The sequence below is a fragment of the Neolamprologus brichardi genome, chromosome 15, assembly GCF_056152115.1.
Source record: "Neolamprologus brichardi isolate AB-2024 chromosome 15, ASM5615211v1, whole genome shotgun sequence".
NCBI lineage: Eukaryota > Metazoa > Chordata > Actinopteri > Cichliformes > Cichlidae > Neolamprologus > Neolamprologus brichardi.
This window is the reverse complement of record NC_142118.1, coordinates 4,662,451-4,678,968: the sequence shown is the minus strand read 5'-3', so window position 1 is coordinate 4,678,968 and position 16,518 is coordinate 4,662,451. Positions and strand designations below refer to the sequence as shown.

At 43.3% G+C, this 16,518-nt stretch overlaps 2 protein-coding genes across 3 annotated transcripts in view; one reads left to right on the top strand and one right to left on the bottom strand.

Annotated features, from left to right (window-relative positions):
• LOC102798538 (mitogen-activated protein kinase-binding protein 1-like) overlaps positions 1-11,687 on the top strand; it is a 24,666-nt gene extending 12,979 nt beyond the window's left edge. Inside the window, exons 14-33 of the mRNA XM_087852147.1 lie at positions 168-238; positions 1,302-1,423; positions 1,518-1,593; positions 1,727-1,838; positions 1,930-1,993; positions 2,144-2,254; positions 2,414-2,571; positions 2,803-2,840; positions 3,074-3,274; positions 3,361-3,494; positions 3,655-3,776; positions 4,928-5,122; positions 5,428-5,494; positions 5,984-6,139; positions 6,397-6,560; positions 6,889-7,491; positions 7,595-7,670; positions 7,873-7,955; positions 8,889-8,974; positions 10,470-11,687. Coding sequence (XP_087708273.1) covers positions 168-238; positions 1,302-1,423; positions 1,518-1,593; positions 1,727-1,838; positions 1,930-1,993; positions 2,144-2,254; positions 2,414-2,571; positions 2,803-2,840; positions 3,074-3,274; positions 3,361-3,494; positions 3,655-3,776; positions 4,928-5,122; positions 5,428-5,494; positions 5,984-6,139; positions 6,397-6,560; positions 6,889-7,491; positions 7,595-7,670; positions 7,873-7,955; positions 8,889-8,974; positions 10,470-10,703 — 2,873 coding nt within the window. The 3' untranslated portion in view covers positions 10,704-11,687. The remainder of the gene's footprint in view (positions 1-167; positions 239-1,301; positions 1,424-1,517; positions 1,594-1,726; positions 1,839-1,929; positions 1,994-2,143; positions 2,255-2,413; positions 2,572-2,802; positions 2,841-3,073; positions 3,275-3,360; positions 3,495-3,654; positions 3,777-4,927; positions 5,123-5,427; positions 5,495-5,983; positions 6,140-6,396; positions 6,561-6,888; positions 7,492-7,594; positions 7,671-7,872; positions 7,956-8,888; positions 8,975-10,469) is intronic.
• On the bottom strand, positions 11,684-16,518 carry LOC102796561 (galectin-9). Of its 2 annotated transcripts, none has more exons than XM_087852145.1 (5): positions 16,476-16,518; positions 15,723-16,208; positions 15,555-15,643; positions 15,269-15,440; positions 11,684-12,344 (listed from the first exon to the last, which is right to left on the bottom strand). In XM_087852145.1, the coding sequence occupies exons 1-5, from the start codon at positions 16,515-16,517 to the stop codon at positions 12,186-12,188; spliced, it is 948 nt and encodes a 315-aa protein (XP_087708271.1). In that variant the 5' UTR covers position 16,518; the 3' UTR covers positions 11,684-12,185. The 2 variants fall into 2 exon arrangements, with proteins under 2 accessions (XP_087708271.1, XP_087708270.1); XM_087852144.1 differs by having other exon boundaries at positions 15,723-16,259; positions 16,476-16,517.

The window sequence follows — 16,518 nt, the reverse complement described above, 5'->3', positions numbered from 1 at the left end:
TGTTGAGGGCAGGGTAATCCTCTCACACTTTTCACACACAAATAATTTCTCCTACTGAAAACGTCCCGTCTAGATGAACAGAATCAACTTTCTGGGATTTCCTTGCCTGGATGATCGAACGTGCACGAAGACACGATGACTAAATGCTTTTGTTTTTTGTTCTTTAGCCAATGACAACAAGGTGAGAATGATCAGCTGTGGGGCAGACAAGAGCATCTATTTCCACACAGCGCACAAGGTAACGTCAGATGTTGGATATTACCCAACAAACACACGCAAAAGCACGAGCACTCAGAACGTCCTGCCAAACGCCAATGTTAAAGCTAATGTATATGCAGGCTGCTAAATGCTAACAAGGTAGGAAACAGCCACCTTATTGTAGACTGGAAACAGTGAACCAGCTATTCTGACTTCGTCAAAGTACAGCCTGCGATATTCTTCTGAATAACTAATTCTGGCCACAAAGAGCTTCATTGCATTTGCAATTTTTTTTCATTAATTCCTCTCATTTAGGTCACACTTATTGGCACAATGGTAACACAATCTGTTTAGCAATTCTAGAGCACAGACCACAAAAGGAGCTTTTGTGCTACAAGTTGTATAACTATGAAATGCAAAAAAAGAGAGAAAGAAAAGGAGGAATTGCTTCTGGGTTAGCAGGCCACTTACAACATTTTTCATAAACTTGAGACGGGATTTAGGCCACTGCAGTGACTCAGAACATGAAGTTGTTTTTTTTATTTTTGTTTTTTCCGGAGCGCAGTAAACAAGAGCTTGTTAGTCTAAAGTGAACCTTCTCTTTGGCGTACAGACATTTATGGAGTGCTCATTTTAGAAAGTTGTTGTGACAGGTTTGTGCTCCGGCAGAGCAGAAATGAGCTTCTTCTGTGCCGTTTTCAAGGATGAGCTGAGTCCCCTTTTCTGACTATGTCTATATGATGATGATGATGATGATGATGGTAGTGATGCACAAAAGCCGATTCTCTGTGGTCTAAACTTTGACCTTATTCTAACTGCCAAACATGTTCAGTCTATTTTCCCCCACTCCATTATTGTATGCAACAGCTAGCTGTATACCCACCTTTTAATATGCAGATATTGATCCCGAGTCAAGCTGATCTCTGCAGCGTTTGGAGACTTGGCTCAATGACTGTAAAGCTGCACATATTTCTCTTTGCAGGTTATATTGAGTTCAGCACGCTCAGAATAAAAGTCACATCATGCATTCTGCTAAAATACCCCTGATATTTTCTCCGCCCTCCTCCAGCGCAGGCCTGACGCTGTCTCGTTCTGTTTCACAGACCGACAGAGGAACAGAGTTCAGGCGTTCCCACCACATGGTGAGGAAGACCACGCTTTACGACATGGACGTAGACGCCACCTGCAAGTACGCCGCTGTTGGCTGTCAGGACCGCTGCATCCGGTAAGCGAGGGCACGCGGCTTCAAAGATACGCGAGCTTCGCTAGGAACGTGTTCTTTAAAGGCGCCGGGGCTTATCTCTTCCTTCTCTCTGCAGGATTTTCAACATCAGCAGCGGCAAACAGAAAAAACTCTACAAAGGATCTTTGAGTGAAGATGGAAGTCTGCTCAGGGTAACATTTTTCTCCACAGTTGAAACACCTTTTTTCTCTCTGTCTGTATATATATATATATATATATATATATATATATACACACATATATAGAGAGAGATACTAAAAGGCTCTTTTGCGTTGGGTGTGGCAGGTTCAGATCGATCCCTCTGGTCAATACGTGGCCACCAGCTGCTCCGATAAAACCATCAGCATCTTTGACTTCTACACCGGGGAGTGTGTGGCCACTATGTTTGGACATTCTGGTAACGCAGCTATCACAGAATAAATCTAACAACAATGACAGAGAACATAATGAGAGCTAACAAGCCTTTTTTTCTTGTTTATGTTTGGCAGAAATCGTCACTGGGATTAAGTTTACCAGCGATTGCCGGCATTTGATTTCTGTATCGGGAGATAGGTGAGAAACCGCCTCTCAGTGATGTCCTCGCACCCAGGCCGAAGCAATCTTCTGCCGCTGCAGCTGCAGGAAACGGCTGTGGAAATGTGTTTGCAGATGCTTCCGAGCTGAAATGAAATCTTGAATATTTAATGCTTTTATCTCCCCCAGCTGCATCTTTGTGTGGAGGCTGTCCCCGGAGCTGACGATCACCATGAGAGAGAGGCTGCACCAGCTCAGAGAAAACCCAAACACGCCACCCAGCAAAACCTCCAGTCTCAGGTGACGACACCAGCACACCTCCACCTGTTAATTGAGTACATTCTTTCCACGAACCCAGCGCCGATGATAAAGAGCCCACCTCGAGCCCCTTCGCGTATAATCACATGGCAACACAGATAGAATATTCATCTTGTTGACTCTTTCGCTGTGTTACCCCAGGCGTGAGGTGTACAGCGCTCCCGCTCTGGGGGGTCTGTCCTCTGACAGCGACCGTGAACACGAGGAGGACGACAGCGCGGCGAACGACGATGCCAATGACCCCGAAGACAACGGGACCCATTCTTCTTCCGCCAGCAGCCACGAAGAGGAGGACACAGGTACTGTGTGATAATTGATGACATGAATAAACATAGCGGTAACTGCTTTTGGGTTTTTTTACATCAATGAGGTCAAAAGGGTTTAGTAATAGGTCGACAATCCTCCATTGGTGCACTGCCCTGACATTCGGCTTCTTTGCAGAGTTCAGCAAATTCTGGAAAACAACCAAAATTGTTTTAAACTGACTTCCTCTATTAACTTTGTAATCATTGTGCTCCTTCCTGCAACAGGAGGCTCAGATGAAGGACAGGACTGGGAGCTGACAAAGGTAGATGTTTGTTATGACTTTAAATAAAAGAAATCATTTTGGACTATTCTAAGAAAGCACAACTTAAAGCATCCTAACATGCAGTATTTGCTTTTTGTTCCATTAAAGAAAACAAAAATGGATAAAAAACACATCCCTGTGTGTTAATGATGCCATACAGTTTCTTCCATAGCAACAAATGTGATGGAAAGGGTGAATAATTGTACTGTGCTGTGTATAATGTATATTCCCAGCATGGAGTCGTCAGCCAAGTCATCCCCGAGTCCTCAAAGCGTCCCCGGAGGCGTTGGTCTCATCGTATGGGCTCATTGGAAGTGATGGTTAAATCCATGCTGGACCTGAGGCAACTGGAAACCTTTGCTCCGAAGAAAAACCCCAGCTTCCCCCCACATGACAGAGAGAGGCAGAGCTCGCTCGGCCTCCGAGAGCCTGTGGTACGTTCTGTTTGTCTATAAGGGAGATATAGGAAGCCGCTCGTGCGGATCCGTGAGTGTATAATCGCACTGCTCGTTTTCTGCAGATGGGAGAGAGACCCAGGAGACATCGACCCTGGCCGGACGCCGACTGGCTGTCCTCGCACACTTCCAGGGACACCGAGGGGACAGATGTGCTCTATCCTGAGGAAAAGGAGGACGACACAAGTCCTCTGGGCAGGTAAACCCCTGCCTGCTACGCACCGTTTTGCCCGACTGATTGCAATGCCACTGCAAGACAACAAAAGTCCTTTTCTATTCTCAGTTTGCTGTTTCTCTCTTTCTGCACCCCCCCCTCCCCATTCCTCGTTGCTCCCACGTCGGTGATTCCGTTACATCAGCGATTACTGCAGGATGCAAGGACGAGGGATCCGTAGCGAGAGCCAGGACAGCCGCAGCCCAGATAGCGCTTGCTCTTTGGATTATGACAGCAGAGAGTCCAGCCCAGATCATATTTTGGATGGTGAGTTCTCACTCTGAATGCATGCAGCATTAAAAAAAAGAGTCTTTTGTGCAAAAGCTCGTGTAAAGCACAGTGTCCAAAGTTGCACTTTTTCAGCAAGTAGCACACGACAGGAGACTGTCTGCTTTAGATGCATTCATGCTTATGCCCTGGTGAGAACATACATACATTATTTACATACTTTCATCAGGATTTTGCAGTTTTTCAACACAAAAACTAACACAAAAAGTCTAAACACCTTAAAAATATGTTACAACCCCCAGTATGTCTATCTCCACGCTGTAAGAGATTCTACAGAACTGAAATAAGCCACACAGTTCCCACAAATTTTAATAAATAATTGGGAACAAGAAGCAAAAGAAAACTAGGAAAAGTCTAACCATAAACCATCAGCAACATTAAACTGCTGCCACTCTGACCAGCCTGGTGTACATCCCTGTTACAGCCCTCAAAAACAGTCCCAGCTTCTCATATTGCCCCCTCGGGGAGATTAATTCCCCACATCTGATCTAAGCTAATCCAACATCAAAACTAAATGTAACAAAACTAAAAAAGAGAAATGCATAACATGAGCGTAAGCCACTCAAACTGCTGCTGCAGTCACAGGAATGTGAAGGGAGAGAGAGAACGGGCTTCCTGACCGCCCTCATAATCGGCTTTCCGTCCTTTTCAGTCCATAAGGCCGGACCAGATACTGCAGCATAACTGAGAGGTCTTTGTATATTTATAATGCTAAAAAAATGTGAGCTTTCTTCACGTTGTGAGGTTTTTTCATGTTGCAGTACTCTCTCCCTGCCTGTGCTCAGTCTCAGGTTTTCTTTCTGAAGTGTGCCAAACGCAGGATTTCAAATCACGAGTTAAAATGTCCAGGAGAGCTTTAAAATATCTCTTCGATGTAGAGTGATGCTCATACCTGCAGAGAGGGATTTGGGCGTGCAGAGATGTGGATTTTATTTATTTATTTCATTTTATTTCGAGGCTCGATAAGAGAAATGTCAGATAAAACTACCAGGCTGGTTATTTCTTAAGGATTACAGAGTACCTGCTGCCCCCTCTCCCTGCGTGTAAGGGCTGTATCAAGGCCACTGAAAACTCTGTCTTCTCTGTCATACTTGTGTCTCTGCTGCGTCTAATTTTGCTTTCGCTTTCAGATCCTGCAGAGGCAGAGTATCTGAGTCAGGACAGCTCGGATGAGGAGAACGACGAGAAGGAGGAGGACGAGGAGCGAAGGGAAGGGGTGACGAGCATGGACGAGGCTCTCAGGACAATAACGGACGGCGGCGGATGCGATCGAGCGGATTTCCTCAAGCGGAACTTTGAGACGCTGTCGGATGGCTGCACTACAGGTAACACAGAACACACAGACAGGCGTGCTTTGAGCTTTAGGGAAATAACCTTGTTCTCTTTGTTGTTGGGAGCCAGAAGTTGATATCCTTTTGATGTCTAGTTATGACTAATGTATAGCCTGTTTGTGGCTAACACCTCCAGACACGGAGAAAAGAATTATTGCTTTATTTCCCAGACGTCTTTAAATGACCTCACGTGCAAATTCAGACACAGTCGACACTGATTATCCTCTCAGTCTCACTTCTACTTCCTGCCTCCATCTCAATTTTCTTCCTTTCTGTTTTTTCTTGATGTCCATCCACAGCTGAGCAGAGCAGCGTCCCGAGGCTCAGTATGTCTTCACGCTTCCTGGCCGGAGGACATAATAACCGGTACTGCCTGACCACTTCAGACCAATGTGGATTCAACAGCTATAATTACAAACCCATGCGGACTCTCACACGCCGCTGTGTACTTTCCCTGTCTAGTCAAGCTGTCAGTTTAACTCTACGGGTGATTTTGTGCAGGAAATTGTTTTCTTTTTTTATTCTCGGAGGTGGAGATGTTTAAGTGTAAACAGCTTCACATTTTGGGGGCTAAACGATTCCACCCTCATGTCTAAGCTACTGTTAAAGAGGCGGCTCTCTGTAGAAGTCTCCAGATCCACCTACCAGCACATCTAAAGCTCGCTAATTCACATGGTGTATCTTGTTTAAGCAGTGCAACCGCCTCCTGTTTAAAGTTTACGCTAACTGACTGCTGGATGAGGCTTCATGTTGACTTTACAAACCTGAGAGTAATAGCAATCTGCACATACGTTAGGGGAATAATGTGTGTCTCACTTATCTGCTTCTCTTACCCGGTATTACCTTTCTGCGCAGAGACGTGCTTCTGTTTGCCAAAGCGAACGGGAAGGAACAAGGCGGCCGCTCCATTAAGCCCCCGGTGTCAAAAGTGCGGCCCTTGATGGAAGATGGCGTAGGCGGGAACGCAGAAAATCAGAGTCCCATGTCCCCTGGAAAAGCTCAAGGGCCAAAGTAAGAAGAAAACACACACGTTAAGAGGAGTCATGGGGGTTTCATTTTTGAGGCAAAACCGGATCTGCGAAAAGCATTAAAGTCACTAAATGATTCTAAAAGATCAGTATGAACAACACGGGGGGATAGATGCTGTGTCACAAGGCTATGTCAGCACAACAGCAGACATTTCACTGTGCTTTATTCCTGCCAGTCATGTGACTAAAATACTCACGCGCGCCGTGAACAGATGGTAAAGTTGCTGTATCGCGTCTCAGCAGGGCTCAGGAGAGAAGCAGTCCTCCTGCGCTTAGACCTCAGAAGAAGACGACCGCAGGGTCCCACCTCTGGAGGTTTTCTAATCCTTCCCCCAAAGCTTCGCTGCTGCTGGACAGGACGTGCATCCAAAAATCGCACTCTGCCCAGGACTTGGCCACGCGCTGTACGTTTGATCCCGTTTCAGTTCACTCATTTATTTGTCTGTGGTTCCTGTAATGTTTGTGTCTGATTTTTCAGTGAACTACAGTAATTCCATCCGCTGGCAACTGTGAGGAAGTTAATCTGCCTCAAGAGTGTATTTAAACATAATTTGCATTGCCGACTTACAGTTTCTTTGAAATTTGCCAAATTAATCAGTGTATTTTCCCACATGAGTTGAAAGTAACTGCTTTGTAGTCTTCTGAATCAGTTCATAACACTTTAGCACGTGTAATTGAATTCTACTTTCTTAGAATTAGTCATATTAATCTTCTCACTGTCTTTTTCTGCAGCTCTTTCCTCCCCTCTGCCCTCTAGTGACCAGAGGGAGTTGCACAAGAGACCTCAGCAGCTTTTCCTCAACGAACCCTCTCCCAGACCTTCCTCGTGCTTTTCTTCACACTCCTCTGGGTCCCCACAGTCATCCCAGTCCCCACTTCCGTGGGAGAGCCCTAAACTCAAGCCCCAGCACTCTTACATGAACCCCACTGCTAGCTCTGTGGCAAAAAACCGGTCCTCCTCTTTTGGAGATGCCGTCCAAATAATGACCCCGCCAGGCTCCCCCTTCTTCTCCAAGAGGAGGAGGTCGTCTGTGGAGGTAGAAACTGAGCCTCCCGTGCTCGCCTCATCTCCTGTCCTGATTTTCCCACCCTCTGCGCCGTCAAAATCGTCCCTTCCACTATCAAACAGTCCCTCCTTGACTCCACCTCATCCTACAGTCAGCCAGAACGTCCCTCCTTCTCGCATCCCACTTCCTAAGCAGCCGCTCAGCCCTCGACGCAGCCTGTGCCTGGAGGTGAAGCCAAGCTCAAGTTGGTCTGGAAGTATCAGCAGGGCTTCTACTCCTACAACAGACCCCGGATGTCACCATAGAGCTACTCCCCTAAACAAACAAGGTCAGAACGCCGGCCAGTCGTGTACTTTTTAATGTCTCCACAGAGCTAAGGAGCCGATCGGCTAACTGTGTGCTTGAACGTGATTTTATCTTGTTATTTTCAGCATTAGGCAGGCACCTGTCTCTAAGTTTGGATTCCTCTTTGCCTGTGAAGCAGAAAAGGGACTCGGTTTCTGAGAGGTGAAGTTTTATATCACTTGTGAAGACTTTGCTAGATGTTTTTTAACAGTCGCACATCAAATTGCTAGTTATTTGCTTCATACACACTATGAGTTGGCTGCAGTAGTATTTGTTCATTGTATCTGTTCAGTTCTGGGTATCTTATATACAAGAATTAGTACTGCCACTGCAACTGACTTACATTTCTGGCTTTTATTCCCAGTGCCAAGGAGCCAGGTCAGGTGGCTGTAGCTAAAGAGTGCCCTCTGGTGCCTGAACAGGCCCACACATCAAGCCCACAGCCAGGTTTGTCCTCCCACGACTTCTTTAACCAACCCTCCTCTTATTTGTTGCTCCGTCCCCTGATGTTTTTCAGTACTGCCTGTCAGTCTTATCTGTGTCATATTATCTGCCTGCTTCCAGTTAGACCTTTACAAGGACGACACATGACAGAACAACAAGTTTTAAATATCTGCTATTTGTTACATTTATATTTGTTACATTTTGTTACATTCATTCCTTTAGCTTCTTTGTCTTTAGCCCTCTTCTCGCTTCCCGCTAATATCAAAATATGGATGACTTTCATAATATTTGCACATTTGTACTTCCTGAAAAGGATGAACGTTTGTTTGCACACCAGATACTGTTTTCCATTATCTGTGGAAATTTGCAGGTGAATTTGAATATTACTTAGACTCTGCTGTGACGTCAAATACAAAGCCTCAGTTAATGGGCAGTGCAGAGTTTTCCTCACATTGCTCACTCGCTCAGTAAATAAAAGGTATCTAATAGTTTTAAAGTGCTCTGGTGAATCTTACAATAACTCCATCTCCTTCGTCATACTTCCCTCCCGGCTGTTCCCTGAATGATAAGCGCCTTTCAAAGGCCAGGAATTTCTTTTCGCTTCATTTCAATTTGAAAAACACAGAAACCTTAAATGGCATTAAGTGATAGCAGCTCTGTACCTGAAACTGTGTTTTGCTGGATGATATAAACTGGGAAATCAGTTTTCTTAGTTTACACTGTTACAGCTCTGCAGCTTTTTGCAGCAACCTCCTCACCTGTTTGTTTCTTTTCTGATACCAACTTTTCCCTCTTTTTTCCTTATATGCTCTTCAACCTTTTGCACAACGTTTACCGCTCTCCTACCTCGCTCGATAACGGCTCACGCTTGTGTTTGTGCTATTTGTGCTCCTGGGTGTGCGTGCTGATTTTCATTCTCTCTATCTCTCTCTGCAGATCGCTCAGTCACCTTGGAAACTTGTAGGCAGGTTGTTACCGACCTTCACAGCAGTCTGCGGAAAACTGTCATGTTATACACTACGGTCAGTGTGTGCGTCTGAGTATATGAATGTGTGAAAATGGTGGGTGGGTGGAGAACTTGATAGAAAGCAGGAAACAGAGAGAGAATAAGACAAAGCGGAAAAGCAAACATCTATAATCTGATGAAGCGAATGAAGAGATAAAGGCACTGCCCATCTGTGTGTACCTCTGGCTGCCTGTTGACTGCATAAACTGCATAAAAGACATAAGTGTCTGGGCATTTTAAACCCACCCATTTTAAAATTCTCAACATGGCTTTCACCTTGTTGTTTTTGCTTTGTTTTTGTTTTTTTAAATATAGTCAGAAGTGACCACATTTAAACAAGAGGGTGAACTGTTATCAGCTAATGCTAGCTAGCTTGGTTAGCATGCTAGCTTGGTTAGCATGCTAGCTTGGTTAGCATGCTAGCTTGGTTAGCCTACTACCCAATCTATTATCCAACCAAGGGTTAGGGTATCAATAAAGTATCAATAAAGTGTATGTGTGCACACATGGATCCAGATACCTGCTGATTAGGGTTGAGTAATGAACACAGGAAATTGTAGAATTTAACTCACCAAAATCTTAGCAGGGACTTTTTGGATGGGATGCTAGTACAGTAAACTACATAGCAAGCCACACTGGAAGGTACACTATATAGATAACATTGGTCACAATCCTTAATTTTGGAATTCACGTGTTTCCAATCCCACTGCCACATGTGTATATAATCAAACACCTAGCCATGCAGTCTGCTTTTACAAACATTTGTGAGAAAAAAATTTGTTTTCAAGAGTTTACTAAATTTAAATGAGATGCTGTAATAGGATGCCACTATGCAAAAAGTTAGCTTGTGAAATTTCTTCCCTCCCAGATACTACATGATGTGATATTACTGTAAAGTGGAAGCGTTATAGAGCGGGGTTGCTGAGTACTGAGGCACATATTTTGTTAAAGTCACCACAAGCACTTTGCTGACTCAGTAACTCCTGTGTCATTAACATCAGCACAAAAACTGTGTGCCGGGAGCTTCATGGCTCATGGGTTTCCAGGGTGGAGCAGCTCCTGTTGGTGTAATGTGTAGGTTGCCTCGTGCAAAAAAAAAGATTAAAAATATATATACTTACCAAATAAAGTGTATGTTTTAGTACATTAAATGGTGAATAAGATGGGTGTAGCTACTTTTGCCATTCAAAGTAGCTACAAAGTAGCCCATATTAAATGCTTAACATATTTTAAATGGGTGAATTATAAAAACATTCACACTTTGTTATGAAAGGGAAAGTGTTCTATAAGAACTACAATCATTTTCTATCGGGTGGAAAACATGTTAATTTCTTCTGTGAAGTTGAGTATTTTAACATGAAACGGCATGGAGACTTGACTCTGCTTTTAGGGAAGCCTCAAGTGGTCGTTCAGGGTACTACCAATTTCACTCCATCATTGGCTTTCTTTTTCATTTCTGGAAGTTTGGATGGCTGACTTACTTTATATATGCATGTGTTCATTAACAACAGGTACTACAGCATAGCCAACAGACCAGTGAAGATCAACATGAGATGAGGAGCATCCTGTCCAAGGCGCTGCTTACGGTTAAGGATGAGTTGGACTCTCTGCCTCATCCTTCCTCACCCCAATCTGAAGCACCCCCAGGGGTAAACGGTGACGGAGAGAAAGCCCTGGCTCTGCTGGAGCAGTACGCTGAGCTGCTGGTGAAGTCTGTAGAAAAGAGACTAGACACCAAGACCTGAAGAGATAGACTAATGTTTGCAGGGCCCATAAACCAGGAGGAGAAAGAGAGACGAAGACTCTATAGCACTCTTAAATGCACAATTGTTTGTTTTTTGCACAGAGACCATTTGGAAAATGGATGTTGAGTATTATTGTCTAGAATATATGTATATATTTTTTTATTACCTTACTTTCACATTGCTGTTGCTCTCCTTTGTCTGTGGAGCATTTTTTAAACGATCTAATTGAATTTTTTGAAAGTGAATGTTACAAAGGGAAACACTGGAGGTGATGAAGTCACGTGAAGAGCAGAGGTATTCCAAAACTAGAAGACCACATGGGTTTAAAAATATGCCACAGTTTTTGTTAATTATACACACAACTTTTGTTTATTTGTTTTTTTCTGCTATTAAACTGTTAGTAATCGGATGAGAGTAATATTTTTTTAAGCAAAGTAAATATATGTGGATAGAAACGTACTGAGATGTTTTTAGTTTTTACTGAATTTAAAAAAAAATGATGTCCATAAGATGAAGCTAATCATTATTTGTTCCCAGTATAAATATCCAGGCTCAAAATTCCGCCTCGTCGTCTGTGTAGCTGTTCTGTTTTGTGGAAGTTGAAGCCTTGACCCAAATGTGATGTTAGCTTAAGGGTTTGGTACGATATCTATAATTTAACGATATGCTGCTCTTGAGGTAAAAATGCTAACGTTTGGGCTTAAAGGAGTGAGGACAGAAATGGTTTCACTGAGTTTTTACTGTAGGAAAGAGCTTTTCAGGCTGACAGAGGTAGCTGATGGTGTTTTCCTTGTAAAACTCACTGTAACTTTATGAAACGATTGCTTGTCGACATGTATCACACAGTCAATCATCCAGTTAGTTCCTTTTATACGTTTGTGCTGATTTTTTATTTCTCTGAAAGAGATTTTCTCTTATTTTACTGTTATACAGTTTCATAGTGTTGATCTGTTAAAACAAAACACAATAAAAACATGGACTTGATTACACTAGGACCCTTGTACATTTATTATTAAAGGATTTCTACAGTTAATACTAATCGAGAGGTAATAATCATGAACCAGTGTTGCCATTTTTTTCCAACATCGGTGCATACATAGTTCTCAGTTATCTATTAGTTAGTAGAACTTTCATATTATAGATTATGTTATTGTCTACAATAAAAATAGTAGCAGTAGCATCTATACAGAAAATCAAATGCCTCTGTGCATGAAGTGATTAGTGCTGTGGCACAGGACGTATTCCTTATTGTTAAACAATGAGCTCAGCTCATTACCTTACACATCACAGGACCAACTAACATGCTTATTTATCCCATTTTAGAGCGTAATGCTAAACATTAACTGAAACGTTGCCCCCAAGATGTAGCCTGTAAATACCGTAAGAGTATGTGTCACACCATTTATCTACGTATATGTATCTCTGCTGCATAAACACACAGTCGTATATATGCGTTCATCTGTGTGGCTAAAGCTGAATTTCTTAAGGAAGTGTCTCCACATTGACGTATGTGAGGACGACGTCGTGCAAGATGTTGATTCTGTCGATCTGGTTGAGCTCTCTGATGCGGTGACGGAACTCAAACAGGGGGATGTTGTTCACTGCCACCCTAAACGTCTCAGGCGTGCACAGGATCTTCATCTGCAAGAGAACACACCACCAGTGACATCCTTACATTGAGACTATGACATCTGATGTGTACAGCTAAGAAAGTTCTTCACCAGGTATTACTATATATTTTAAAAAAAAATTATTCTCACTGATTATAATTTCCAAGAAATAACTTTGACTGATATGACAGTAAGTTCAACATCTTTTATCCCTACTATACTATTGCAATGATTAAACCCTTATTTAATATCACTAAAATGTCAAGAAATAAATACACTACACTCACCGGACACTTCATTAGGCACACTTCAACAAATATATTTAGCCAGCCAGATCACATGGCAGTGTCTCAGTGCATTTAGGCGTGTAGACATGGTCAAGACGACCTGCTTAAGTTAATCCAAGCATCAGAGTGAGAAAGAAAGGTGGTTTGAGTGACTTTGAATGCGTATGGTTGTTGGTGCCAGAAGAGCTAGTCTGAGTATTTACAAACTGCTGATCTATTAGGATTTTCCCCACACAAGCTTGAGCTGCATTTTTCTCAGTGAAAATGTCTTGCTGATGCCAGACGTCAGAGGAGAATGGCCAGACTGCTTCGAGCTGATAGGAAGGCAATAAGCACTCATTACAACTAAAGTATGGAGAAGAGCTTCTCTGACTGCACAACACATTGAAGCTTGATGCAGATGGGCTACAGCAGCAGAAGACCACACTGGATAACACTCCGGTCAGCTAAGACCAGGATAACGAGGCTACAATTTGCACAAGGTCATCAATATTACACAATAGCTGTATCCCAATTCAGGGTCTGCAGCCTTAAAGGCCGCATTTTAAGGCCGATTACATCACAGCGACGCGACGAAGGCTGTCCCAATTTGAAGGCTGCTCGAAATGCGGCCCTCAAATGCGTCCTTCATTTCCCTGGATTTCAAGGACGTGGCGGTGTAGACTTCGTGGCCCAACATATCCCAGACTGCATAGCGCGGCGGTGGGTGTGGATAATTTTGCCGAAAAAAAACAGCAGATGAGGGGCGCCCGAAGAGTAAACTTTAAGTACTGAATATTATGTCACTTCTTTATGTGCAAATGTTTAATAATGAAGATCATGAAAACATTACTGTTGGCCACATGTCGGCAAAGTTATCAAACATCTTCAGCAGCAGTTTGATGCTGTTGTGTCAACATGGACCAACATCTCTGAGGAATGTTTCCAGCACCTTCTTGTATTAGTTGCCACAAAGACCCTAAACCTAGCCAAAAGGAGTCCAACAAGATACTAGCAAGGTGTAACTAATGAAGTGTCCAGTTAGAATATGTCACCTCTCATTAATTAAATTAATGTCAAGTTGAAAAGTGCAGTGTTATTTCCACTTATGCTCATTGTAAAACAAATACTTTATAGAAAACTCATTGAAAATGCAGGCCCAGGAGTTGGAGCAGCAACTGATCACTGATTTCAAGTTAAAAAAAAAATCTGCGATCACTGAAAATTTATTGAACACACAATTATTAATTAGCCTAATTGCAAAAACATGGTTATTGAATGACCCGTGAGTGCCACAGATTTCACAGCTTTTGACCTCCTGGCTCCTTTTATCTGCATCTGTCTCATGGCTGTGATACCCGTGATAACTGTTTTTAATTTTACAAGAACAAAAAATGAGACTTTTTTGTGTACTATACAGTACATACTAGGGACGCACCGATACCGATACTGGTATCGGGTATCGGGGCCGATACTGTAAAATGTGTGTGTACTCATACTCGTAAAAGTTAACCGATACCAACTTATTTCATTAATCAGAGGGTGGCTTGTCATTTCTGTTGTAGTTTTTTAGATTGGCCACTAGGGGGCCAATTATTATTTTATTTATTTTATAATTTTTTATATTTTATTATTTATTTAATAATAATTATTTTGTTTGTTTGTTTACAATATGGACACTCTGCAATAATTTAAAAAGTTTATTTTATTCTCAAACCTAATTTGTATTTATTTTATTCCAAACAGAAGTGTTTATTTATTATTCTGAAAGCTCGAGACAGTGCCAATAGTTCAGTGATATTTTGTAAAATTACAATGTGGAGACTCTGCAATAATTTAACAGAAATGCTTATTTTTCACTTGAAATTTTTTTGTGGTCATTTTTATTAAGATTTTATTTTTTATCGGCAGGGACTATAATAAAACCTGTCTTCCAATTAATTGTATTTGTGTGTGTGTGTGGTAGAAGTATCGTTTTTTGTACTCTGTATCGGCAAGTACTCAGATCCAAGTATCGGTATCGTATCGGTTTGAAAAAATTGGTATCGTTGCATCCCTAGTACATACTGCTGTATGTACTGTATAGTACACATTATAATGTCACCAAATCAGTTATTAGAAGAAGTAGCAGTAACGAGTGCCTGTTAACACATTGTGTTATTGATGTGAGTGAACACAAACCCAGGACTGCTGGACACAAAGACAGAATCAGCTCCACAGATTAGTCTCCTCTTTACGATGCCTGTTAAACATAAGTGTTATTGATGTTAGTGAGCAACATGAGACCCCCACTGACCTCCAGGAGCCTCCCTGCAGCATAGCAGCTCCCTTATCTAGGACCCGCCTGCACAAACGACTTTCCAACCCTTTCCATTTTTTCGAGGCCTAACGTTTCCCATGAGAAAGTGACCTAGAGTCAGTTAAACGCACAAGGATCAGCAGTAAAACTCATTTTATTGCACGTTAGTAGTTTTAGTTTAGTTTCATCTAATTAGTTATTAGTTTTTAAAAGTATTAATAATGTAAGAATTGTTTTAAACTTCTGAGAATTGAGATTAATGATTTAAAAAGTGATCTTCAGTTTGTTTTGTGCTCTGAAGCGATCCAATGATTAATACAACAACACAATATAGCCTCTCGTGGTGCTTCAGCCCACTGCCCTGATCTAATTTCGGTCTCTGTCACTCACCTCAAAAGGGCTCCCAAGCGCAAAAGGGAAGGGACCCTTCAGGTCTCTCTCTTCGGCACCCCAGCGTTCACCCAGCTTGTGGTTGCGGACAAGCACCTGCTTGGCCGCCTCGTTGAAGCGGGGGTTGATGTGAAAGGCGATGTCGTTGCCTCTCAGGAAGTTCACTGTGAACCTGCGGGAGACCAGACGGATTCAGACTAAAGAAAACATGCTCTCAAGAACCTAATGCAACATGAAATCCACCTCGTTTTTCAAAGACACTGAGGGCACACAGATGCAGGCTTACATTTTAGCGTTAGGTTTCACATAGCCCAAGATCGTCATCATCATTTTGTCATACACCCCTCGGGCCAGGTTCAAGTTGTATGGCACGCTCTAAACAGCAAAGAGAGAGGAGCACGGTAAAACAGCCTGGCAGCAAACGAACACACCCGGTTCCTTGCATTTGACTCACTAGAGGTCCAGATGTGGGTGGGAGCCAGTGTGGAGGCATGATGGACGGATTCTGCCCAGGCCACCCTGATTGTCCCGGGTTATAGGGCCAGCCGGGATTTGCAGGCCAGCCTGGTACATTTGGATGGATGCTGGGAGCAGGTGCAGGCACTGGAACTGGAGTTGGAGTTGGATTTGGGACTTGAACTTGAATTGGAGCTGGTGGCTGAGGAGGCTGGTACTGGGTGCCTGGCCAGCAAGGCTGACAGGGCTGCACTGCAGTTGGAGCTGGAACTACAGTTGTGGTTGGCGCAGGAGGTGGTGTTACGACTTGAGTGGGAGCTTGGAGTGGAATTGGAGTGGGGACAGAGACTGGAGCTGGTTGCATCCCAGGCCAGCAGGGTGTGTTTGGCTGGCCTGTCCAGCACGGTGCGGGTTGAGTGGCCTGTCCTGGCCAAGTGGGGAATCCAGCTCCAGAAGGTGACAGGCTGGGCCAAAGGCTGTTAGCCTGTGGGGCAGAACCAGAGGACGGGCAGCTGCCACACAGAGGATCAGAATGCTGAGACAGAGGAGGAGGCGGAGGAGGAGGAGGAGGAGGAGGAGAGGAGGAGGAGGATGGAGAAAGAGAAGGGTCAGGAGCCAAGATGGAAATACGTGGGAGGGAGAAGGTGGACACGATGGAGGACACCAACTTGCAGTTGCAAACATAAGCAAAAAGTTATACATTTATATTAAGGTTGGATAACAGAGGAGAATGCAATGCACTCATTCTTACCAGAGTAGAGATCTGAGAATTTGATGAAGTACTTACATCCATG